Below are 27,784 nucleotides of genomic sequence, written 5' to 3' on the forward strand. Positions count from 1 at the left end.
ATTTACTTTTTTACTTCTTTTTATTTTTGTCCAACTGAATTTTTAAATGAGTTGTTTTGTTCTATTGATTTTTTTCCATTTCATAAATTCTGTTTTTAAGGAATTATTTTCTTTTTCTGTTTCACAAATTCTGTTTTTCTGGGAGTTTTCCTTTTCCATTTTATCAAATCTATCTTTTAATGAGTTATATGCCTTTTCTAAACCCTCCTCCAAAGTTTTCATTTTTTCCCCCATTTTTCATCTAGCTCTCTTTTAAGATCCTTTTAAATTTCTTCTAGGAGAACTTTGTGTGGGGACCAGGTTTTATCAGCTTTTGGGACTTCATCTGGAGACAATCTGCTTTTAGTCTCTTCAGGGTCTGTTCTTCTCGTTCACCAGTAAAACTGTCTATTTTCAGAGTACTCTTTGATTTTTACTAAAAAAAAAATGTTAATGTCTGTTTTTAGGTCAGGGGAGGTTTTCAAAGTTTCTTCTACAAGCTCTGGCTTCCTCTGTAAATTGCAGTGGCTGTGCTGGATCAGTGCAGACTGACTTCTGGTGCTGGGTGGGTGTGGCCAAGTCCTGTGAGACTCTGGTGCTTTTGGGTTCACTATTTACCTTTTGTATTTGCATTGGATGTTTTATAACTTCTCTGCTGATCTACTGGTTTGCAGCCAGGACAGAGTAGCCAACACTATGGTAGAGTCCTCCCTGTAGGAATCTACCCCACCTCATCACCCTGGTACTCTGTGCTGTCTCTGCTGCCATCTGTGCTCAGCCTGCTTGCTCTTGGCCTGCCTCTTTCTGTTCCTGATTAAAACAAACCTTTTCTGGCAATCTTCAAAATTATCTTCTGCTAGTAACTTGTTGCATTCCCAATATTCATGGATTCTGCCAGTCCAGAACTAATTCAGAGACTGAATTTGTTATTTGGTCTGAGGTTTGTAGGAGAAGGTCAGAAAGAAATGTACGTCCTCTCTGCCATCTTGGCTCCACCCCCCGGAAGTCTTGACCAAAATGGAAAATAATACATAAAATGACTGGAAAATAGGGGCAGTCAAATTAATGAAGGGCTTTCAATACAGTTAAAGAGAAATGTGAGGTAGTCAGATCCATTACTGACTCTTCTTCTATAGGCTATTACATTAGTCCAGGAGTGAATTGGTGAGAGCCTATGTCAGAGTAGTAGTAGTTTTAGGAGAGAGAAGGGACAAATTCAAGAGATAATAGGCAAATCAATAAACTTTAGCAACAGGTTTGTTATAAGAATTGAGATAGACTAAGTAATGAAAGATGAAAAATAGTTTGGGAGCCCGAGATTCTGTATGGATGCTCTCTATAGTAACAGGAAAGGCAGGGCTGGGGGGAGTGCAGGGCTGGGAGGAAGATAAGGAGTTCCATTTTGGACATGTAAAGTTTAAGCCTGGACATCCAGTTTAAAATGTTTGAAAGGCAGTTGGACATATAAAATTGTAGATCAGCAGGAAAACTGGGGCAGGAAAGGTAGATTTGAGAGTCATCATCATAGAGATGGCAATTGATCCAAGCAAAGTAACATAGAAGCAGAATAAACAACAGCACCCTGAGAGACACCTATGGTTAAAGGACATTCATTGGAGGAGGATCCAACAAAGGCTACTGAAAGAGTGGTCAAATAGGTGTGAGGAGAAGCAGGCAAGAAAATCTAGAGTAAAGAGCACCAAAGATAAGAGGGTGATAAACAAATGAAGTTTTGGAAAAGGCCTCTGTATTTGCTAATTTAAAAATGATTAATTATTAAATAATTAATAGTTAAAATGTTGGAGTGAGCAATTTCAGTGAGATGGTAAGGTGAAAAACTCTATTATAAAGAGTGTGAGAAAGTATGAGGATAGAAGTCCTTTTCAAGTAGTTTAATCACAAAGGACATAAGATGTATAGTATGATAGAGGATGGAAAATTAGATAGATTAGAAGATAGATTAATGAAGATAGAAGGATTGGGGAGACATGAATGAGCATGTTTGTGGCTATAGAGAAAAAGCTATTAGACAAGAGGAAACTGAAAATAAACAGTAGAGTAACAATGACAGAGGAAGAAATTCTGTTGGAGAAAAATGTATAGAATAGAATAGGATTACTTCTGGGGGAGTTAGCTTTGGTAAATGTCAAAGCCATTGTATGTAAGACAAGAATAAAGGATAGGATAGTAGCAGAAAACAATATGTAAGATAAAGTAGGAGGTAGAGGGAGTTTGTAGAAAGAATGGTAATTAGCCTCAATTATAGCAAATGATCTCAAATTTTGGGGGTAAAATATGAGACAATGCTCCTAGCAAAGAGGATAAGAAGGAAGAGACCAATAAGAAATTTAAGTAGGAATGAAAAGATTTAAAGAGAGATATTCAGTTGATTAGGGAGGCATAATAGGATTATAAAGCAGCAGTGAGAGCCCAGTTGAGCTTGTGCAATGTAGATTTCTTGTATACCAAATATGAATGCCTATGTAATTGCTTTATAATCATTTAGCACACATTTGCAGGAGAAAAAATAACAGGTGGTGAGTTTGATCCAAGAGTTGAGGCTTGGAAGAGTGAAATAAAAATATAATAAGGGAGCTGAGTCAAGAGAAGATGACAGTGAAAAACTGAACTGATTCTCCAATAGATCAAGATAGGGGAAAAAAAGGAGAAAGTTGCTAATGAAAGGATCATTACCTGAGAGAGAATTGAAAGGTTAGAAGAGTGAAGGTAATGAGATTTGATGAAGAATACAGTTTAGTAATGGAAAGCAACTGAAGAGGTAGAAAGCCTATAGAAGATAGTCAGATAAGGGGTTTGTAATGCATTTGTGGGTGATGGAAAGATTAAGGATATGACCATTTTTGTGTATAATTCAAGTGACGTATAGGAGTAAATCATAAAAAGTAAGTTGAAGAACTCATTGGTTATGAGGTTATGTATAATGGAGTCTCCAAGTAGGAGGTCAGGAAATGAGGAAGAGAAAAAAATGTGAACCAGAATTGAAAATCATTGAGGAAGTAATAAAAGTGACCTAAAGGTCTATATTATAAGTTACTAGGATTTTGATTGAGTAATAAATATGAATTGCATGTATAATGCAATAGGAGAGATACCTCAGTATTGGAGGTGGGGGAGAACTTAGAATCAGCAATGAGAAGCAAGAAATATTCCAATTCCCTTACCTTGACCAGTGACCTGAGAAAAATGAATACAAGTAGTCATTAGTGCTGAAGGTGGCCACAGAGGCTGTACTATTGGGGAATCCAGTTTTTTATAATAGCTAGAAGTTGGAAGGAGTGGGAGAGAAAATGATGAAGGATAAAGGGAAGTTTGTGGCTTATGAAATAGACATTCCAAAGTGCAGTGGGCAGGAACTTGAAAACGTTGGTGTGGGAAGGTTAAAGGGAATGAAAATAAGGAATCAAGTGGGCAAGTGTGGTTTTGATGATGACTAAAAGTTTTCAGACTGATTACTGGAATGTCTGGGTATGAGCAGGTGTGAGAATGTTCATCATTGAGTAAAAGGACAGTACTATTACTCTTCTCAGAGGAGGCTACAGATTGGGCTGGAGACAAGTGCAACATTGTGGTGTTTTTCTTCTTTATAATATAAGATGAAGGTTCTCTCTGGGAGCAGGTTTCTTGGGGAGGTTTTCTGGAGGCAGCCTTAGTTTCAGTTACATGGGAATAATCACCCACAATGCAGCCAGCTGATAAAATGCAAACATTTATTTTCTCCTTCCAAGTCTTGTCTCTTTCCTTGGGCCTGCTTAGCTCAGAGGCTTATCTCTCTGCTTGGTTCCAAGAGCTCTTGATGATTGTCCCTAGCTTTTACCTCTGCTCTCTCTCCTTGGTTCTAAGAGCTCTTGCAGCTTTGTCCTTTGCCTCTGCCTCTGCTTTCTTCAGCCTCCAGCCAACACCAAGGTGGAAGATGCAATGAATCTCTCTTGCCTTGGAGAGAGGGCTTGTGGGCTTCCTCCCAGAGTGCTCCTCTCTGACCCCTGGGAATGTTCCCAAGTAAAAACTCTCAAATGGCTCACTGGAGCTGTATTTATGCTGCTTCTCTGAGAGTGGAATTGTGGGATATCTCCTAGCTTGCTCTCTGGCCCTAAGAGCTTCAAGGGATGTGTGAATTCAGATATTTTATATTAAACCCTGAAATCTCCCAAATGTGTGAACTCAATGAATACTTAAACACCTCTTGTTTATAAAAGCTCTCTAACAAACTACAGACTCTTTAAATTCTATATCTTTTAATTATCCCTTTGGATATACCTTGGTATCCCCTAATTTACAGCTATATAATTTTACCAAGGAAATGTTGTAATTAAAGATAGATGAACAAACAGAGAGATAGATGGATGGGTAGATAGATATTTTGCTCTTTTAAGAAGTTGGGGATTATTGGAAGTACAGCACAGTTCCTTAAATGACATTTAATCCAATCAGTTAATCAGTTCTGGGTGCAGCTCACTGTCCAACATCAACACCTATCAAGGTAAGTATGTCTGTGCAGATATGCGTACACACACAAACAAGCTTATATACTAACTCTCCTGGGCTACTTCTTTAATAACAAAACAGTTATCTGGGTAATATGTGCTTATCAATTATTTTGTTTCTCACTTGCTTATGATTAGAGAAATATCTTTTAAGTGCCATTTATTTGATGATGCTCTGCATTGTTCTAGGTTTTTATATGATTAGAGCAAAGTAATTTTTGAATAAATACATTTATAAAATTTTATCATTAGAAAATCCTTCAATTTGATCTCTACATAAGACATTCTCCAAAACACTTTTGAACATTGTTAGTAGACATGTTTACCTGTTTTATGGCTTTATCAAAATCAATACTCAGAATATAGTTGAAGACAATCTTCTCAATAGTCATATATTTCATAGATTCTTAAATATTATTTAAATATTTGTGTAGTAGATATTTTAGGGGAACTTTTAAATCTTTATTTTATTATTTGAAGTCAAGTGATCCATACAGCATCCAGAATTAATGTGGCTCTTATTTTGTTTTTTTAGATTTGTCTTTATTACTTTTATTTTTATTTATTTTTTTATTTAATAGCCTTTTATTTACAGGTTATATTTATGGGTAACTTTACAGCATTGACAATTCCAAATCTTTTCCAATTTTCCCCTCTTTCCCCCATCCCCTCCCCAGATGACAAGATGACCAGTAGATTTAAATGTTTAAAATATAAATTAGATACACAATAAATACATGCCAAACCATTATTTTTTACAAAAAAATCAGACAGTACAATTATATTTGATTAATTTACAATTATTGAAAAATAAAAAATGCAGGTGGGCACAAATTGGGGTTGGGAATTCAATGTAATGGTTTTATCATCCCAAGGTTCTTTCACTGGGTGTATCGTTATTCATTACTGCTCCATTGGAAATGTTTGGTTAATCACAATGCTGAATGGCCAAGTCCATCAAATTGGTCATCATATGTTTTGTTGTTGAAGTATATAATGATCTTGGCCCTCTTGTTTTACTCAGCATCAGTTCATGTAAGCCTCTCCAGGCCCAAATCTTCCTGTTGGTATTTCTTACAGAACAAAATTATTCCATAATATTCATATACCACAATTTATTCCCATTCTCCAACTGATGGGCATCCACTCAGTTTCAGTTTCTACCACTACAAAAGGGCTGCCACAAACATTCGTGCACATAAGGTCCCCCCTTCTTTATGATCTCTTTGGGATATAAAGTAGTAACACTGCTGGATCAAAGGTATGCACAGTTTGCTTTTTGACATAGTTTCAAATCTCTCCAGAATATTGGTTTTTTAAACTCCACCAACAATGTATCACGTCCCAGTTTTCCCCCCAAAAATCATCAGTATTTTTCCTGTCATCTTAGCCAATATGACAGGTTTAGTGTATCTTAGAGTTTCTTAATTTGCATTTTCTGATTAATAATGACTTGTAGCATCTTTTCAATGATAGAAATAGTTTCAATTTCTTCATCAGGTGTCTTTCATATCCTTTGACCATTTTCAATTGGACTGGCTTGATTTTTATAAATTAGGTTAATTCTCTATATATTTTGGAAATAGGGGCCTTTATCAGAACCTTTGACTGTAAAATATTTTCCCATTTTTTCCCTTCTAATCTTGTCTGCATTAGTTTTATTTGTACAAAATTTTTCAGTTTGGTATAGTTGAAATTTTTCTATTTTGTGATCAGTAATGATCTCAATTTTCTTTTTAAATTCCTTCCTTTTAAGGTCTGAGGTTAAACTATCCTGTGTTCCTCTAATTTATTAATTTTCATTCTTTATCCTGGGTCAAACCCATTTTTGACCTTATCTAGGTGTCGGTGTTAGGTTGGATCAAGGCCTAGTTTCCCATATTAGTTTCCAATTTTCCAGCAATTTTTGTCGAAGTAAGTTCTTTCCCTGGGGTCTTTTTTTCAAAGACTGGTTGCTATAGTTGTTGACTGTTTTGTCCCTTGAACCTAACCTATTCCACTGATCAACTAATCTATTCCTTAGCCAATACCAAATGGTTTTGGTAACTCTATAATATATATTTTTTTGCTCTCTATAATATAATTTTAGATCTGGTACAGCTAAGCCACCTTCATTTGATTTTTTTTTTCATTAATTCCCTTGAAATTCTTGACCTTTTGTTTTTCCATATGAATTTTTTGTTATTTTTCTAGGTCATTAAAATAGTTTTTTGGGGTCTGATTGGTATGGCCTAAATAAATAGATTACTTTTCATTAATATTGTCTCTTTATTATATTTGCTTGCCATATCGAGCATTTAATATTTTCAATTGGTTTGATCGACTTAATTTGTGTGAAAAATGGTCTGTTTTTGCTCATAAAGTTTTTGATTTTCCCTTGGCAAATAAAGTCCTAAATATTTTATATTATCAGTAGTTACTTTAAAGGAATTTCTCTTTGTAACTCTGCTTTGGATTTTGTTATTGAATATAAGAATTGTGACTTATGTGGGTTTTTATTTTAAACCACAACTTTGCTAAAGTTGTGGATTATTTCTAATAACTTTTTAGTAGAATCTCTGGGGTTCTCTAAGTATATCATCTTATCATCAAAGAATGATTTTGGTTTCCTCTTTGCCTATTCTTATTCCTTTAATCTCTTTCTCAGCTCTTATTGAAAAAGCTAGCATTTCTAATGCAATATTAAATATAACAGTGATAGTGGGCAACCTTGTTTCACAAATCTTATTGAATGGTTGCAGTTTGTCCCATTAAATATGATGCTTATTGATGGTTTTAAATAGATGCTGTTTGATTATTTAAAGGAAAAGTCCATTTATTCCTATACTCTCAAGTGTTTTTTTAATGGGAATGGATGTTGGTTTTCAAATGCTTTTCCATCTATTGAGATGATCATGTGGTTTTTGTTAATTTGGTTATTAATATGGCCAATTATATTGATAGTTTTCCTGATATTGAACCAACCCTGCATTCCTCTCTCACTTCTGGTTTGAGGCTGCCCTTGGAAACTAATCTCTCTCCCAGTCTGTGCTGATCTCCCCTCCCTTCCCCCCAACTCCGGCCCTGGGACAAACCTTTTTTGGTGAGACTGCAGATTTTCTTCTGCTGGTGAGTTGTTATACTTCTTATCTTTACGAATTGTAGCAGTCAAGACTATTTTTGAGGCTTGATATAATATTGATAAAGAGGGTAAGAGAAGAGCTTAGAAAGTCGCATGTGCCTTCTCCGCCATCTTGGCTCTGCTGTGGCTCTTATTTTTAATAAAATATCTTATGAAACAGAATATTATCTGCTAATTATTTTAGCTGTATAATTTTTGAAAATGGCCTTTTTTTAGACAATTAACTAGGAATTATCTACCAGTGTTCTCATTTTTTTTAATCTAAGATGCCTTTGATTCTTGCACTGATGATTTAATAAAAGATTTTATGACAATACCTCATTGGTACTGTGTTTCCTTGTGAACAAGATTTAATTCTTGATGCTGATGATACTAGATGCTAATAGAAATAATAACATTTACGTGTCACTTTCACTTATATGTCATTTATGTCACTGTTCTTTTTGATTTATTCATATAATAGAAATAATATCATTTATGTGTCACTTTTACTTATATGTCATTTATGTCACTGTTCTTTTTGATTTATTCAAATATTCTCTAACGTGACTTAAATGGGTCACATCATCTTCTTTGTAGGTTAATTTTGCTATTAACAGCTTTTCATTATTTTGAGGGACACTACTATTTCTATTCTCTGTTATCATTCATAGTATTTTGCAAGTGCTAGTTTTACTCTTGAATGCAATATATCTTTGCTTCACATGAAGATCAGTTGTATGCTAGTTGGAGGAGTCTCTGCTCCTTTGATCATCTCATTCTAGTATAAGTTTTGCATCATTTCAAGTTCTCTTATTGAGTCCATATCTTCCTTTGGTTCACTTATGATGTTATAGTCCACTTGTTTAAACAAAGGATATTAGAATGGCCATAATCTTTTCTTCTTAACCATACTTTTTCTTGATACTTGATATTGTTTTTGATTCTTTCTAAAGTTTTTTATTTTATAAAAACTAATCCTAAAACCATTTATAATTTATTGTTATACAAAAGCCTATTCTAAGATTATTAATATGCTTATGAAGTATACATGGAAAGACTCCATAGGGATTTATTAATATTATTGCTAAAAGATAAATTAGAAGTCCAAAAGACAACCATTTTATTTTACAAATTAAGACATTTGTATTACAGGAGGTTAATTGACATTTTTGGGGTCATCAGCCTTCAGGAATCCAAGATTACCCAATACTATTATAATAGATTAAGAGTTTAATGGAATTTCTTATAATTTATTAGAAATAAGGTAGTGTATATATATATATGTGTGTATATATATGTATGTATATATATATACACATATTTTATATATTCTTTCTTTTTTCTGTTTTTCCTCTAGCCGATGCTTTCCAATTCATTCATCCACATGTCTATATTTAATATTTCACAATCTTACCTTCTCCAAGTGGAATAGTTGTGTTAATTATTGGGTCCTTTAATGATTATTTGATACTTTGGGAAAATTATGTAATGATAATGATAGTGTCATAAGTCCAGTGATAAAAGGGACCTTGTAAATTGTTGAGTTAAAATCTTTTATTTTATTAATTAATACAACTTGCCCAAGCAAACTTGCCCAAGATTACAAAGTATCAGAATTAATATTCACAGATTTTTTTTCCAAATTCCATGCCATCTCCAACATACCATTGTCTACCAATGTTGTCTTCAATATACAATATACCTGATATATACAGTACTCAATATATAATATACTTGATATATTATTATTAGGAGGGTATACAATTGTAATGTTTGATTTATTTTTCAAATAACATTGATACATTTTTGCTGCCTCATCCACATTAGATAATTTACTATCTTGTGAGAAAAACTTTATCTCTGAGAAAATAGAAAACCTAGTGGATAAGCATAAAACAAAACAAAACAAACATCAACAACAACAACAACAAAAAACACTTTGGCTTTAGCTTATTATTATTGTGTCCCAAACAATGTGGCTAAGAAGATGGCAAGTACTTTCTGTAGTTCAGATTCTAATTCTAGAAGTAGCTGTAATTCACTGTGATAATGTCTTGTAAAAAATAATCTAGCTCACTCTTTGGATAAATGGGATTAATATTTTAGAATGGCATTTAGATATAAATTGATAATTAGTTAAATGACTTGATAAATAACTTAGTAATGACAAAGTCTATATGATCATTTTTTTGACTTGTCAATAGCTTCTTTCAGTTCATACTGAAATTGTTGAAAGCTTCATTTCTTTTCCTCCCTCTTTAGAATTAGATTGGGTGACCCGGAAACTGGTGCTTCAAACAGCTGAGCAAACTTTTGGCTATCTCACAGATGTAAGTAAAATGTTGCAGGTTTATTTGAGGTAAAACACTATAGGAGATTAAACACAGAAAAAGTTTTATACTTGGATTGGCATTAAACTTTATAGGACTTTAAGAGAAAATGCTGTATATTATATGAAGTACAATATAAGAATCAATCTTTTTTTTGAGGGGGGAAGGATATAATAGAATGAAGGAGAAAAAATGAATGAAATATGTTTTGTCAACTCATCCACCTACATATGTGTGTTCTTTTGGTTATGGCAATATTTTTGACAGATAACATGAGAATCTCCAGTAATCTATATAAATTGTCATATTCTAGTCACAACAAAAATACACAAAAAAAGAGCCTTGTTTAAAAAGCTCATTTCAATCCTTTCAAAACATAGGACGACTTTCAGAACTGCTATTTCTAAAGCTTCACCATTCTATTTTTAATATTCCTTGCCTACAACATGAATGAAATATTATGTTGTGGTTATAAAATAGCACTATTATGCTTATTTTTACAAATTAATATTTATAACTCACCTGTAGGATACATGCCATTATTCTAATTGCAACATCAAGGACTATATGCCCTAGTGAAGAAAAGTAGTCTTCAGTGTTAGCAGGCTTACAATTTAGTGCAAAAAAAATTTCAGTATTCTTGACTCCCCCTAGAGCAGATATATTTGGACACATTATTTTGCATTTGTTGTTTGGCAATTGTTCTCAGGTTGATTTATAATTTGTTTCTTAAAATGGCCCCTACACCTATTAAGTAGGCAACAGTAGTTAACTGATTATCTTTGATAAAATTATATAAACCAAACTGTCATGTACACATTTAAACAACTTTTGTGGATTTTAGCATGCTAAAAATGGGATTTATTAGACAGGGCACTGGCTTGTATAAATGTAAGGTAACTGTGATTTTATGAAATTAATATATATCCTAATTCCTAAGGCCCAAAAAAGGTAGCTTGGTAGTGCAGTGGATCAAAGACCAGTCCTGGAGATAGGAATTGAGTTTTCCTGAGTTCAAATCTGCCCTTAGATATCTGCTATATATGTGACCTTGGGAAAATCACTTCACCCTGTTTGCCTCAGTTTAACTCATCTATAAAATAAATTGGAGTGAATAGCAAACCACTTCAGTATCTTTGCTAAGAAAATCCCTAAATAGGGTCATAAAGTATTGAATACAACTGAAATGACTAAAAGGAAACAACAATAATGGGCCCAAAAAGATAGAAAGAAAGAAAATAATAGGAAATTTAATAAAAACTGTAAAAATAATTCACTGAAAAAGTGTGCTAATTTTTCAGCACTCATAGATCTAACACACAAAATAACAAAGAAACAAGACTTCTCCAGTGATAGAACTGAGTTAAAATGGCTACATAGAGAGCTTAGTTCTGGGTTGGCACAAACACACACACATGCACACACACACACACTCATGTATGGAGATGTACAAAAGTTTGATGGGGGTGGGTGGGTATTGTAAATAAATTCTAAGAGTTGAGGACATAAGCCTAGCAGGGGTCCTCAAACTTTTTAAATAGGGGGCCAGTTCACTGTCCCTCAGATTGTTGGAGGGCCAGACTATAGTAAAAACAAAAGCTTTGTTTTGTGGGCCTTTAAATAAAGAAACTTCATAGCCCTGGTTGAGGGGGATAATCACCCTCAGCTGCTGTATCTGGCCCGCGGGCCATAGTTTGAGGACCCCTGGAAGTTTACTTAAGACTAAAGGTGAGAAGTATGCTTGCACATAGAGGGGAAGAATGAGAGAGAGAGTAAAAGTGATTTAAAATAGCATGAATCAAGTTAAATATTAGACTAAGTTAATAAAGACCTGATTTTTTACCCTCAGGAACTCCCATTAAATTCAGTACAATATATTAGGAGGAATCAAGTTAGTTGTTTCCTCTATAGAAGAGTACAACTAGTGACAGCAGTGAGAGCCAATAGTCTGATTACTACTAAGGTAAGGAAAGATTGTGAAAGAGCAAAGCATTTAGCTGCAATTCCTCAGGACATAAATCTAAACTTTTCATACTGGAAGACTGTTTCCAAGTTAAGTGGAAAGCTATTGGGAAAATTAAATGAAAGTTCATTTTCATTCTGGTCTTATTTGCCACCTTTTCTTATCCTTAAGAAAACTTTCCTCTCTTCACTATAGGTTATCTTCCATTAGTTTGTAAGCTCCTTGAGAGAAAAGATTGTTGCCTTTTACTGCATTCCCAGTTCTTTACACAGTGTCTGGTATATAATGGCACTTAATAAATGTATGTTGATTGATTAATTTCAATTTTCACAAGAACACATTTTCAAGGAAAAAAAAAATCACACTACTACTATCACTCATTCAAAAATATTCAATGGAAATTTAAGTGCCTATCATATACAAATCTTTATGCCAGTCTTTGAAGATCTAAAATGAAATTAGAGGCTCTGTTTTAGAAGAGTTCATATCACTAGGTTTGGTAATAATTAAAAATAGCTAATATTTATAAGAACTTTAAGACATGTAAGGCAATTTACGAATATTCCTTTAGATTTTTCCTTCTTCCCTCCCTCCCTCCCTTCCTCCCCCCTCTTTCCTTTCCTTCCTTCCCTCCCTTTCTTCCCTCCTTCCTTCCCTCCTTCCCTCTTTCCTTCCTTTTTTCATTCAATAGTGTGCTCAAAAGACTATTCTTTATGATACCTCACTGCCTCAAGATGATCAGCTCAACCTTTTTCCTGTCATACTTTTAATACTCAGGATGATGATGATGATGAAATCTTAGTGCTTTAAAGGTATTATTTTGTGTGATTCTCACAACCCCTTGAAATAAATGGCATAGGCATTATCCCCATTTTGCAACTGAAGAAATTAACATTTTGTCTGGTTAAGGAATTTCAGTACAATTATGGGTACTGCCCCTTGAGTCTAGATCATTACTGCAAAAATAGTGTAAGCAACATATGTATGCCATATTGCTTTCCATAGCACACTTAGTCACCTGCAACTGTGAAGTCTTGGAGATTCTGATCTTCCAAGATTTGTAACCACACTGCCTCATTTGGGGAACATCAAGGAAAATGAGGGAGACCCTAAGAATCTATAAGGTATAAAACCCAACATACTTTCCTTATGATCCTTTCCTTAAAATAGGAACTGTATAATACATAAAAAAATGTGCTTTTTTTTAAAGGTAGCCTGAAGTGGAAATGGAGCCACATGATCATAGATTTAGAGTTGAGGATTCTTTTTTTTTTTTTTTTTTTCTTTTCTTTTCCTTAATTCAGTTCCTGGGAAATTATGTGCAGGTGGATGAATTCTATTTATTTATGACATGTATTATTTATATTTCAATCTTCTTCTAACTAAGCTATATACACTACAGATGTTTAAAGAACAACATGGTCATGACATTCAGTGTGTTTCAACCTTCAGAAAGCATGCTGTACTTGGTAAAAGCACAGCTGGGGTTGGGCCCAAGATTTTGACAATTGTTACTTGTAGGATCTAGAGATATCTCAGAATTTTAGTTTTCTCATCTGTAAAGTGGGAATAATATTTATACATTCTACTCTCATAGGATTAACGTGAAAGTCAAATGAGACAAAGCGTATACTGTCCTTTAGAAACATAATAATGCCAGTTAAGTAATTTTATCCTTTATTACCCTTGAATCAAACATTCTTTGTATACTTTTTATATATTTAAATATCAGTAAGTTTTAAAAAAATTGTTAAATGCCTTTCATGTGCCAGACACTGAATATCAAGTTCTGAAGATACAAAAAGACAAAAAACAAAGAAACAGAAAAATAGTTGCTGGTCTCAAAAAGCTCACGTGCTAGTGGAAATGCATCCCTAATATTTAGTCAGCATTTCATTTTTCAAATGATTGTTTCAACATGAATTATAAAAATGTACCAACTAAATAATAATAAACTTCAAGTAGAGCTATGTTTTTCATGAAGGCCACAGCTATAATGAATATTGATTAAACAGCAATTGGAATTATTATGGAAAATTGTATAGGTTGGAATTGAGACATGAATTAAATAAGTCCTTTTTTTTAAACAATTTGAACTTTTTGAATCTTTTTGCTTATATGGTACTGATCTATCACTGAACTTTAGCAGATGCCTACAAGTGCCTTTACCAGAGAGCCTGTGCTAATTGCCCCAAATCCTTTAGGCTGTTGCCCTCTGTTTTTCTCATGACCTGAAAAACTCCCCTTCACTGAATTTCTGGGCACAGAGCAAGGGGCATCTGTTCAGCTGAGCATTTTTTAATTGATATCTTAATTAAAGATGACTTTTTTGTTTGATACATTGGGTTTATTTTGGGCTATACATTTGCCCAGTGGCATTTTGCAAAGGTGGTTATGTTATGCATTATATTAAAAAATAAGACAGACCTAACAGTATTGCATTATTACTTCTGGACAAGTTATGTATCATGTAACCTCAACTGCTTTCTCCCCCCACTCCCAATCTTTGGCTCACCATAAGGCTCTGGGATTTTCTCCAGGATAGATTATCTCACTGGGATTCATGTATCTGTCACATCTGGACTATTTCAATGTATTCTACCCAGTATGTGCAGAGGCCACATTAACGATGCAGATTTCATAGAATGTGGCAACCTGCTTATACTGGGAAGCCAAAAAAATACAAACTCATTACTTATTTGCATGCTTTCTAATATAAGATTTTGATTCATCAGATTTATTATCAACATTAACCCCATAATAATGACAAAGTAATGCATAACTAGACGTCATTCAGGATAGCTGTAGAATTCCGGAAAACAATAGCTGGACACAGGACAATTTATCTATAGCTGACAGAGAAAGAATAGCTATTCTGGAACGAGGCGAAGAAGCACAGCTATAAACACTGACAAAGCAGAGAATCACAATCCAAAAGAGAGTTTTTCCATCTATGCAGATTAACTGATTTGAATTTCATTTCCATTTTTCCCCTCTCCAGTCCCCAGTGGAAATGTTTGACTGTAAAAATCTCCAACAGATGGGTAGGAGGATATGGATATGAATAATATAAAACCCAGGCTCTTAAAAAGGGGAACTGGCAATGTTAGACAATTCCAGGAAGTTACGTGTACAAGGAAGGACCCTCCCTTTAAAAACCTTATAATGCAAAATAGCAACTTAAAAAAAGAATAATAAGGTTAAAGGACCACAAAATTTATCATGAATACATGTATATTTCACTGATTTGTAGAATCATAAAATGAAAGCATGGGGAGAGGCTACTACCATCATCAGTCCCACCCATTCATAAAAAGAATTCTCATTATAATATACCAGCGTCTGTGGATGGGGAAACCTAGCACTTCTCAAAATTGCTCGGTGCAGTTTTAAACAGTTCTAATAGGGAGTTTTTCCCCTGACATGAAGCCTAAATTTCCTTGTCTGCATCTTTTACTATTTTTGCTCTTTGAAGCCAATCAAAAAGTCCAATGACTCTTGAGGACAACTTGAAAACTGTTACCATTTTTGTTCTATTTCCACCACATCTTTCCCTACTCCAAATCTCTTTTAGGTTAAACATACTTAATTCTTTCTCAACTCCTCACAATACTTGGACTCAAGAAGTTTCAGTTCCTCTCTGGATGTTCTCCAGGATAATAATTGTTATTTATTACAGTTCCTTGAAGAAAACATTAGACTTTTACTGAGGTCTGCTAAGGACAGAGTAGAGTGGCACTACTACTATAGTGCTGCCTTATTCCTGGAAGTATGCCTTTCTAAATGTAACCCAAGATTAACATAGTTGTCTTTACTTTTTGTTTTGTTTTACTAGTGACTCACATTGATCATGCCGTTGTATAACAGCCACATTTTTTTTCAAAAGAACTCCTATCTAAACATGCCTTTGTCATTAAACATGTTGAGGTTGATTTTTTTGTGCCCAAGTATAAGATACATTTATTCCCATTGAATTTTATTTTAATAAATAATTAATAATCTGTGACCTCAAGGAACTTCCCTTTTCAGGGAGTGAGTGACACAACATAAACATATAAACTTACTTTATATAAGTAATATAAAGCAGGTGCAAATTAACTCAATAATGGAAGGAAGCATAGCATGGTAGATAGAAAACTGGACTTGGAATTCAAAAGACTTTGATTCATATCTAGTCTCTGACAATTAGCATCTCTGTGACTTCAAGCAAGTCACTTCACTTATATGTACCTGAGAAAGCTCCACAGAACTGATCTATACTAAGTCGTAGACAGGTGACTTTGGTTCCTGGAAAGAATTCTTTTCACTAAAAAATTTATGAATACTAGATGAATGAATAAATGAGTGAGAGAATGCAGTAGTTTTAAATGCTTATGATATTTCAGGCATTGTGCTAAACACTAGGGATCTAAAAGACAGGATAAATAGCTAATTTTTTTCAAGATGCTTAAATTTTAATAGTTGTTCACTTATTTAGCTATGTCTGACTCTATGATCCATTTTTTGTTAATTTTTTTTTTGCAAAGATACTGGATTGGTTTGTCATGTTTTTGTCCAGCTCATTTTACAAATAAAGACATTGAGGCAAACAGGGTTAAGTGATTTGCCCAGGGTCACACTGGTAATAATTTCTACTCAGGAAGATGGTGACTCTTCCTCAATGTGAGCCAGTCACAGAGCCACATAGTTGCCCTTTCATAGGAGAAGGCAATGAATAAATGAGAGCTAGAAGTCAAAGTGTAGAGTACAAGGGAACAGGAAGGTCTAAGTGGAGAAAATTGATTTGGGGAAATCTGAGAAACCTGGATTACAATAGAAATAGTGATAGATCTAGTGAATGATCATTAGGAAAATTCAGGAGTTTGTGTTCCAGTGAAGGAAGAGGTCAGATTGAAGGCAGCAATGGCTTGGGCATGACTAGATATTTGAATAAGTAGCAGTCGAATGACCACTGATATTTTTGTGATTCTTTAATGCTATGAAACTAAGCAATTTCAGTGATGTGGGATCCCCGGGTATTTTCTTTCCTGTGTTATCCTTGTAGAATCTGGCTGAGTCTATTGGTTAAGTTTTTAAAGAATCAAACATACAACACATGTTCATTAACTTAGCAGGGACTTTAAAATTTTTCTTGGGTCAGACCTAGACAAGAAAATGAGGGTGCTCCTTCAATAAAAGATATTCTTAGAAGAGGCGGTCATAATGAAAGGGAGACCTCCCAAGGAAGCAGACAAATAAAGCAGGAAGCACATAGGAGCAGGTAATCCTGGGAGTTATGTTAAGGTAGCTATAATTACAAGACTCTGTTTTGGCTCAAACATAGGTAAATGTTATTTTTCTCAAACCAAAGAGGTCATAAAAACTTCCCTAATGGTCTGTTTAGATACATTTACCTTCATAACAAGAAACATATATAGCAAATACTGAGGATGACAGATACAAATGAAATACATACAAAACACCAAATATTAGGGTGAAGAGGAAGGCTTTTCAAATTGTTATTTTTGTTTGTTTTTAAAGAGGAAAATAAGAGTGTACTGTACCAAAGGTATGACTGGCCAATTAATCTCTTAACTGATAATTTGCCAGGCTATAATGTTCAATTGATACATTAAATGATATTATAAGAGAAGATAGCAATATGGATAGCCTTAATTTATTGTCAAGGTCTTAAGATTATATCAGTAATTTATACCTTTATCCTTTGTTCTAACATTATTTTAGAAAAATTAGAAATACTTGAATTTATTTATAATAACTAAATAATTTCTTTCATATCAGAGCCTGGGATGAATGAAAAATAGATTTTTTATAAATAATGTGGAAACAAGTTACGCTCTTTGTTTTTCCCAAGTGTGCTTTAAATAATTGAAGTTCTTGGAAATGAAGCCATGATGGTAGAGGAAAGGCAGGGACTCACCTGAGCTCTCCTTTAAACTCCTCAAATATCTTTAAATAATGACTATAAAAAAATTCTAGAGCTTTCCTTTATTTTGTCAAATATTATTCTTGTCATAAATAAATAATAAATTCAATGGAGTCACATATTCCTTGTATCTTTCAGTCACTTTTATACCTGTGAAGAAATGGGTTGCTATAGAAGTTTATTTGCAAAACTCTGTTCCCTAACTCTTAAAGATTTGGTGTCTCAAAAGAGATTATGGAATGATAAATATAAAGTATTTTGAATCATGACATGTATTATTATTCTTAGAAATACATATGCCTACCCACATGTTTAACTGAGTAGGACACAAAATCAGGAAACCCTAAATTCTAGGCCTGTTTCAGTCACATAGAGGCCGGGAGAAAATCACTTCAACTCTCAATGCTTGGGGATCTCTCTGTAACTACAAGTTGCAGAGAAGGATCCAATATATATTAATATAGAGTTGCTTCATCTGGGTGTTTGCTTCTACCAATAGAATCATGGTGATGGTCTCTATCACAGCCTGGCATCCAGTACACAGCAAACCCTTAAGTGCTTTATCTATACACTACACATACAGACACTCATATTCACACACATACACTTGGCTACACATGGCTAACTAGACATATTGATAAATAAAATTTAAAAAAGCATTTTGACTTATTCCTTCCTCACTAAATTTAGAAGGAATGACTATATTGAAAACTTATTATGGGGGAAGTTTCTAAGTGGACAAACTTAGTTTTTGGAACCATCCCTGCCTTTCTTTTCTACCTGAAGTGTCATTCATTCCAATCTCACTACCATGCAGAAATCGTCTTGCCATTTTCAGGTATTAACTGATAAAGTGTAAGGGGTTAACCATTAGCATCGAAATTTCAATACATCACTCTTTAGAAAACAAATGTTTTAATGTGGCATTAAAGGCACTTTCAGTTCCAAGTGATTGAGTTATTTTCAAATATCCTGACAATTTTCAAATTTTACTGATGAAATTGTTAGCAGGTCACTTCTTCATAAACCTAGTTACATAGCTGCATCTCATGGAATCACAGTAATCCAGAATCTGAGAGCTGCAGTTTTCTGCAGCAAATCACATCTGAATAGCAAATTCCTCTAAAATGGTGGTAAGACTCAGGGAGTGTTCAGTTAACTAATTGAAACAATTACATGGTTAATTTGGTCATTTTAGAAAATCAGGTCACATAAAATCAAAAAATGTGTTTGTTTTCTTTGCCCGAACAACAAACTTGTTTTTCTGTATTGTTGAAATTAAATTGAATTTTACCAGAACAGCAGCAAAATTAAAGTTCTTAGGGAATTTACTGACCAATGAAAAATTGTATTCTTGAAGTTTTTATTTTTCCATATTATGAAGTGAACATGTTGTTCCCATGTAGGAGGAGCCAATGCAAATGTCCAATTATGGCTTATGTCCCAACCCCAAAATGGCTTTTCTTCTAAAGCTAAGTGACATTTTGGGGCTTGTGGTAGGACCAGATTGCCTACAAAAGGATTTGGCTTATGTACAGGTAATAGCAAGATTTGTTCTCACCATTTAGTTATTTTTTTTTCCTGTCATTTTTTACTGCCAGAATGTTTGTTGTTGATGGGATCCTTTATCTAGCAATTAGAAAAAGGGGAGAGTTGTCACTTGGAATGAGCTACACAGTCATAAAGAAACTCAGATGTTGTCTAGTACAGTCCTTTTATTTCACAGATGAGAAAACTGAAGTTTAGAAAATTTAAATCATTTGGTCAATGTTGCAAAAAGTAATTTTAGCAGAGCTGATATTTGAAGCAGGGTCTATTCTAAAATCCAGCACTCTTTTTACTGTCTCCTGTTGTTCACTTATCAGTGGAGAATTAAACAGAACACATTCTTGCCTAACAAGGCCATTTTGGCATTCCTATTGAAAGACCTAGACTCTGACTGTCAATTCTTTGTAGAGACATCTTCAGAGAAGAAATAAAAGTTACTCTCACACAGAGCTTGTCAGAAGGTACCCAAATGCTCAAACTTTATACCTGCCATTGGTCTACTATTTGTTCCAATTAATTTTACTGAGATGAACTATAAAATAATAGTTCAAGAGTTGCTAATTATTGTCAGCTGGAAACCTGGAAGAACTACTTGTACAGGTCACAGGATACAATTATGATCTTAATGGAGCATAATACAATGACGACTTAAATGGACTCATATTTCACAAGAGTATTAAGCATCATAGATTCTCCTGTTCTCTATTTTTTTCTTCCTCCATGAAACATGACATATTGATGTTAGGGATCATTTAAAGGACAAAGAGCAGATTCACGGTGCAGAGCATGTGAACACATTATAAAGGAGGAATTATATAGATGAATTTGTTTGAAGAATATCATCAAATAAATGGTCTAATAACACAACAAGAATGAGGGGCATATAATGACCAAATCAAAGACTCCACAAAACCACCAAAAAGTGAGAAAGACCGTGAACACAAGGCAGAATTGCTGTGGCAACTTTGTGAAGAAACATAAAGGACATAAAGGAGATTTGAGCAGTATAGACAGCCATTGATTAGTTTTAATCTTCTTTATTGGAAGAAATTATTCACATTGATGAAATCACAGTTCTATTGGAGTATAAGGTATATATATATATACAAACACACACACATGCACACATAGTTGTATATATATGTGTGTGCATATAAATACAAATTTGTTTTTCAAACGATACTATATTATTATATATAGAATAGAAGCTCCTTTTGTTTTGGTTGTGTATGCGTTATTTTTGTATCTCTTAACACCTAGAATAGTGCCTGGAACATAACAAGTATTTAATAAGTAAGTTTTTAATGAAATTTTGAAGTTGTCTTATAAAGAAATTTATTAGATTTTTTAATAAAACATTTAGTACTACCCTTCTCCATTTTGAGTGTGAACTCATACTGTTTCTTGGCATGATTATGCTAGTTTCTTTTTCTCTACTTCAAAAACTGTTAAAACATTTCTTCTTTTATGTTATATAAGTTTAATTTCTAATGCCATTTTAGAATAACCTAAATCAGCTTTTACATATTTTGGTTCCTCAGTGGTTCTTAGATGAGGTGAAACCAAGTTTTTTTTTTTTTTTTTTTTTTTTTTCAGCATGTTAGAATTAGATTATCCCCTAATCATTTCCAGCTCTTCTACTTTACTCATTTTTCTTTACCTTTTTGTAAAATCCCTTTTCAATATTCCATTCATATTTAAAGGTTTTTGTCCAATTCAAAAATTTTTATTTCAAAATGAATGCTGCAAAGATAACAATTATATTAATACATTTTTCCCATATAAGAAATATGTTTTATACAGATTTGCTTGGAATTAAAGGTAAATCATTTTATTTTGCTTTTCAAACATTAACCTTTCCCTTTATTTTTTATTAATATTTTAAAGACATGGGTAATTCTGATTGGAGTTTTTTTTTTTTGCATATGCTTTGACTAATTTTTATGCTTGTAAAATTTTCTTTGACTTAGGAGATCTACATGATGACAATTACATTCCCAGGTATATTACATTTGATATGTAAAAACCTATGGTTTGCATCACTCAAAGGTGTGCTTCTTTTCTCAAATATTTCTGTATTTTGAAAACTGATTTCCAGAACTACAGGGTTATTTTTTTTTTTTATTTAATAGCCTTTTATTTACAGATTACATGTATGGGTAACATTACAGCATTAACAATTGCCAAACCTCTTGTTCCAATTTTTTCACCTCTTACCCCCCACTCCCTCCCCCAGATGGCAGGATGACCAGTAGATGTTATATATATATATATATTTTCTTATATATATATATATATTTATTATAGTAACTTTTTATTGACAGAATTATGCCAGGGTAATTTTTTTACAATATTATCCCTTGCACTCACTTCTGTTCCGATTTTTCCCTCCCACCCTCCAACCCCTCCCCTAGATGGCAAGCAGTCCTATATATGTTGAATATGTCCTAGTATATCCTAGATACAATGTATGTGTGCAGATACAGTTTTCTTGTTGCACAAGGAGAATTGGATTCAGAAGGTAAAAATAACCCAGGAAGAAAAACAAAAATGCAAACAGTTCACATTCATTTCCCAGTTATTTTTCTTTGGGTGTAGCTGCTTCTGTCCATCATTGATCAATTGAAACTGAATTAGGTCTCTTTGTCAAAGAAATCCACTTCCATCAGATTACATCTTCATACAGTATCGTTGTTGACGTATATAATGATCTCTTGGTTCTGCTCATTTCACTTAGCATCAGTTCATGTAATTATCTCCAAGCTTCTCTGTATTCATCTTGCTGGTCATTTCTTACAGAACAATAATATTCCATAACATTCATATACCACAATTTATTCAGCCATTCTCAAACTGATGGACATCCACTCAGTTTCCAGTTTCTAGCCACTACAAACAGGGCTGCCACAAACATTTTGGCACATACTGGTCCCTTTCCCTTCTTTAGTATCTCCTTGGGGTATAAGCCCAGTAGAAACACTGCTGGATCAAAGGGTATGCACAGTTTGATAACTTTTTGGGCATAATTCCAGATTGCTCTCCAGAATGGTTGGATTCGTTCACAGCTCCACCAACAATGTATCAGTGTCCCAGTTTTCCCGCATCCCCTCCAACAATCATCATTATTTTTTCCTGTCATCTTAGCCAATCTGACAGGTGTGTAGTTGTATCTCAGAATTGTTTTAATTTTAATTTCTCTGATTAATAATGATTTGGAACACTCTTTCATATGAGTGGTAATGATTTCAATTTCATCATCTGAAAATTGTCTGTTCATATCCTTTGACCATTTATCAATTGGAGAATGGCTTGGTTTCTTATAAATTAGAGTCAGTTCTCTATATATTTTGGAAATGAGGCCTTTATCAGAACCTTTAACTGTAAAGATGTTTTCCCAGTTTGTTGTTTCCCTTCTAATCTTTTTACATTAGTTTTGTTTGTACAGAAGCTTTTTAATTTGATGTAATCAAATTTTTCTATTTTGTGATCAATAATGTTCTCTAGTTCGTCTTTAGTCACAAATTTCTTCCTCTTCCACAAGTCTGAGAGATAAACTATCCTATGTTCCTCCAATTTGTTTATAATCTCGTTCTTTATGTCTAAATCATGGCCCCATTTTGATCTTATTTTGGTATGCGGTGTTAAGTGTGGGTCCAGATGTTAAATATATTAAAATATAAATTAGATACACAATAAGTATACATGACCAAACTGTTATTTTGCTGTACAAAAAGAATAAGACTCTGAAATATTGTACAATTAGCTTGTGAAGGAAATCAAAAATGCAGGTGGGCATAAATATAGGGATTGGGAATTCAATGTAATGGTTTTTAGTCATCTCCCAGAGTTCTTTCTCTGGGCGTAGCTGGTTCAGTTCATTACTGCTCCATTGAAAATGATTTGGTTGATCTCACTGCTGAGGATGGCCAGGTCCATCAGAACTGGTCATCATATAGTATTGTTGTTGAAGTATATAATGATCTCCTGGTCCTGCTCGTTTCACTCAGCATCAGTTCGTATAAGTCTCTCCAGGCCTTTCTGAAATCATCTACAGGGTTATTTTTTAAAACTTCATATTATTTCTAGTGCAGATGACTTCTACAAGTTCAACGTTCTAGGTCATTTAAAAATTATATTTTGCTATTTCATATGATCTTCTAATTTTTCTTCCTTTGGCTTTGCTGTAGTGATTTTGGGAAGTATATTTTTCAGTGTTTGAGTTTTAGTTCTTCACATTTTTAAGAGTGTTCAATGAATTGTAAAGGTTTTCCAACTTCTGTGTGGTCATTTTTATTCATTTTGATTTTCCCAATAAGCTCTAATATAATTCTTTATTTCTTTCATTTTTTATTATTTTTTCCAACTTTTAGAATTTTTTATGAGTTTATCTATAATCTCTTACTCAGCCTTCTCTCTAGTTTTTTTTTTTTTTTAAATCCTCACTCTTTGTGTGGGCATAGTTTGAAGCTTACATGTATTAAAATTTTAGTCTTAGATCCCTTTAAAACAAAGTCATCAATAATAGTGCTGCATTTTCCTCAAATGAACCTGCTAATTTCGTTGTGAAACACTTTCCATGCTAATATTCATTCAATGCACTCAAAACTATTGCTTGTCATGAAATTCAGCAACTCAAGTAGTTAACAAAATTTGACAATGTGATCATGATAGTTTAGGCTTCATAATTCCTTCTAACTCATTCCTGAATTTTTCTGAGGTTAAAATTTAGCATCCTTGCCAAAAGGGGGCAACAAATGGTGCCTTGATATCTTTACTTTCAAGACTTAGTCCAACTTAAAGTTGAAATAATTTGAATATTACTCACTATCATCATAACTGATCCCTGCTGCCCCCCAAACACATTGTTTTATAAAAGTTCTTTTCATCTTCATGAGGACAGTCATGATGTTCTCATTAGGCAGTGATCTTCCATGGTCTCTTTATAGTCTTGGCTCTACCTTTTCCCTGTGAGTCTAATTTATCTTCAATCCCTTACTATTGTACCATTCAGTCCAATGAGTGCTTTGCTAGAAACAGTTAAAAGATAATGGTAAAAACTTCAAATGCTCTGCCTTCAGAAGTCTACAATGTCATTCTCTATTCAAGTGCAATGGAGCAGATCAAAACTGAAGTCTAAACTGATATTCTCCTTTTTCTAGTGATTTGACCTAGGGTTTGAATGAACTTTTTCCATCACTAAGGTGTGATGTGATCAAATACTGGATTTAAAATAACTTTTTTGTCTTACACATGTATTTTAGGACATGATGAAATCTTTCACCTACTTCAAATATACTTCCTGTGCATTGTCACTCTCTTTTATCCATTGAAGTTGTTTTATAAAGAAATTTATTAGATTGTTTTTAATAAAACATTTACTACTACCCTTCTCCATTTTGAGTGTGAACTCTTACTTTTTCTTGGCATGATAATGCTAGTTTCTTTTTCTCTACTTCAAAAACTGTTAAAACATTTCTTCCTTAATGTTATGTAAGTTCAATTTCTAATGCCATTTTAGAATAACCTAAACCAGATTTTACATATTTCGGTTCCTCAGTGGTTCTTAGATGAGGTGAAATCTCATTCAAGGACTACTAAAATGATTAATGACTATTTTCACTTAATATTGGTCGATTGATTCAAAAGAGATATCTAGGTCTTTTTTATACTCAGTTTTTAACTTTAATTCAATTGAGCAGAGAAGTCAGGCTCTTTATCTTGAGGCATATGTATAGAATAACTCTTCTCATACATTATTTCTTATACCTATACCAAGATATAAAGCAATAGATAAAGAAACAGACAGACAGAAGGATAGATATAGATGCTATAGATATATCTACATACATATACATATATATATTATATGTATATATGTTCGCATACATGTTACCTGAAAACCAAATAGTTTGCTTTACATGTGCAAACTTTAATATCAGGGCTTACTCTTATTGTGTCATTTCTAAACCTTTCATTATTCTCTAAATAAATTGTTTTCTAAAAATTATAAAATAATATTTACATAATTTAAACATTATTCAAATGATTTCAAATAGCTCTCAACCCAGGAGGTTGGTACAATTTTCTTCCAATTTGAATGATTTGTATATGAATTAAATTTGCATTTGAGAAATTTTATCAAAAATTTGTTGGAACCAAACAAAAGTAAAGGAACATTATGGTATTAATAATTTTGATATGGAGAATTAGGTTTAGAGGCAGTGAGATGGTGCAGTGAACACACTGCCATGCTTGTAGTCAAAAAAATCTGAGTTCAAACCTTAGACACCTACTAGCTCTATAACTTGGGTAAAATTATTTAAGTCTGTTTGCCTCATTCCTCATCTATAAAATGAAGGTAAAGAATGAAGGTACCTACCTGCTGGGGTACTTGTGAGAATCAAATGAGATGATTCTTAAAAAGCACTTTTTGGATCATGATACTTACTTAATGTTTGCTTCCTTCATTCCTTCTATAATAGGATTTTCAGCTTTTTACTTCATGGACCTCTCTGGAAATTTGAAGACATAGATGGATCCCTTCTCAGGACAATTTTTAAAAAATACGTATAGTTACATAGGAAAACAAATATATTAAAATAGTAAAAATTAAGTTCACAAACTCTTGATTAAGAACTCCTATAATGTATAAGTGCCTAAACTTTGGTACTATAATTTGGTATCTTTAGAAAGTGTGAAGATGGATAAGGGTGACAAGAATATTTTAGATAAAAAATTAAATTGTGTCAAAAACCTATGCAGAATTCAACTATAGTTCAGCTCATCTGTTATAAAGTCACAGAAGTGCAGAACTTCAAAACTATATATAGTATTATAGAGATCATTTTATTCAGACCCCTCATTTTATTGATATTTAACTCAAGTTATAGGTAAAGTGAATTGACTCAGTGTTAGAATCAAGACTAAAACTCAGATTGCTAGACTCCTTTTTGAGTTTTGATTCCATTGTAATGCCTTTCTTCTTCTACTTCTCACCTTCAGTCATAAGAGCACATAGTTACTTTCTGAATAGTGAGAAATAGAAATCTATGAAAGAATTTGTTGTATAGATCTGTTCATAATAAGGGAATTCCTTATAATCTGCTCAATACTATACTCATATCTCTTTCAGAAATGGAAATAGGCTTGTTACACAGGAAGGTCCCTTCTAGGTAGTTTCATTGAAATGTAATTTCTCAGTACTACTGTTTCTCAAGAATTGAAATGTATTCTTTATTAATCTATCCCATTATTTTAAATTCTCCTTTGTTCTTAAATGTTACTCAGTTATCTGAATATTGACATATGATCAGCAATGAAGTCGGCAGTTATTCAGAAATATTTTTCCAATTATTCTGTCTTGGAGATGACCCAGGGATAATTAGGAAAAAAATATATAGTGGTCCTTAAATAAGGTCATTAAAAAATCCTTCTCCTTGTACTTGGCATTATAAAATGAAACTTAAATGTGTATAGATCCCTATCCTCTAGGAGTTTACAATCTCATACCAAATCTAATATTTATGTGACCAAATAAACAAAGGACTAGATAAAAACACTGGAGAAGTAGATAATATAACAAGATATTATCAGATATTTTTCAGGAATAGACAACAAAAATAATAAAGAAAGGAAAATTAAATTTCAGAACATTATTTTATCATATTAGTTTTAGAAAGTTTGCATGGTTTAAGAACTAACAAATGTATGGTAGTATCATAGAAAGATGCTAATTATAGGAACACAAAGAATCTCAATGCTAATTAACTGATTAATATAGCATAACAGCACTAAACCTCTTACTAGTTGCCTAAACCTTCTGAGTAATTTAATCTGAGAAATTCGAATTCAAACCTCTCCTTAGCATAGGTAACACATACTGTGCTATATAGAGCAACTCGTGAAATTAGTTCTGTGTTTTCCAGTTTTATAAAATAACAATTTCAGGGTAGAAAAGGAGAAAGAAGATAATAAAAAGAGAGGGAGAGCCAAAGAGAATAAAGAAAGTGAAAGTTCTTTTTAATTTTATGAAAGCATGGAAATTGTTATTTTGGATAATAATACTTATCTAATATGATTATCCCAGACAAACATTGAAAATATGTTCTAATTTAATATAGTATATAACCTAATATTTTAGAAAAAAAATGAAGGTGATTCATACTACAGCTATGAAGGTCTGAACTGATCCATTGTTTTCATAGGATAGAAATGAAAAAGATCTTTCCAAATCATGGGAAACTATTTTAACCTAGTGCATTGTTTACAAAAGTCAAGGAGAGAACTCTTCTTCTCTTTACTATAGGAATACTTTCTGTCTCATGGGCAATTCTCATGATTTTATAACAAATCAAGTTATTTTCTTTCTTCCTAAACATTTGTAAAAACTGGCTTCATTAATGATTCTTCCAGTTATTTCATTTATTGTTTGCC

At 33.2% G+C, this 27,784-nt stretch overlaps 1 protein-coding gene across 2 annotated transcripts in view; it reads left to right on the plus strand.

Annotated features, from left to right (window-relative positions):
* CNBD1 (cyclic nucleotide binding domain containing 1) overlaps window positions 1-27,784 on the plus strand; it is a 541,331-nt gene that overhangs the window by 484,814 nt on the left and 28,733 nt on the right. For both annotated transcript variants that reach the window (XR_004231043.1, XM_031946954.1), the window contains exon 11: window positions 9,847-9,914. Coding sequence is in view for 1 of the 2 variants with exons in the window: in XM_031946954.1 (XP_031802814.1) it covers window positions 9,847-9,914 (68 nt within the window). In the remaining variant the exon portion in view is untranslated. The remainder of the gene's footprint in view (window positions 1-9,846; window positions 9,915-27,784) is intronic.

This window comes from Sarcophilus harrisii, chromosome 1 (genome assembly GCF_902635505.1).
Source record: "Sarcophilus harrisii chromosome 1, mSarHar1.11, whole genome shotgun sequence".
In the NCBI taxonomy this organism is placed as follows: domain Eukaryota; kingdom Metazoa; phylum Chordata; class Mammalia; order Dasyuromorphia; family Dasyuridae; genus Sarcophilus; species Sarcophilus harrisii.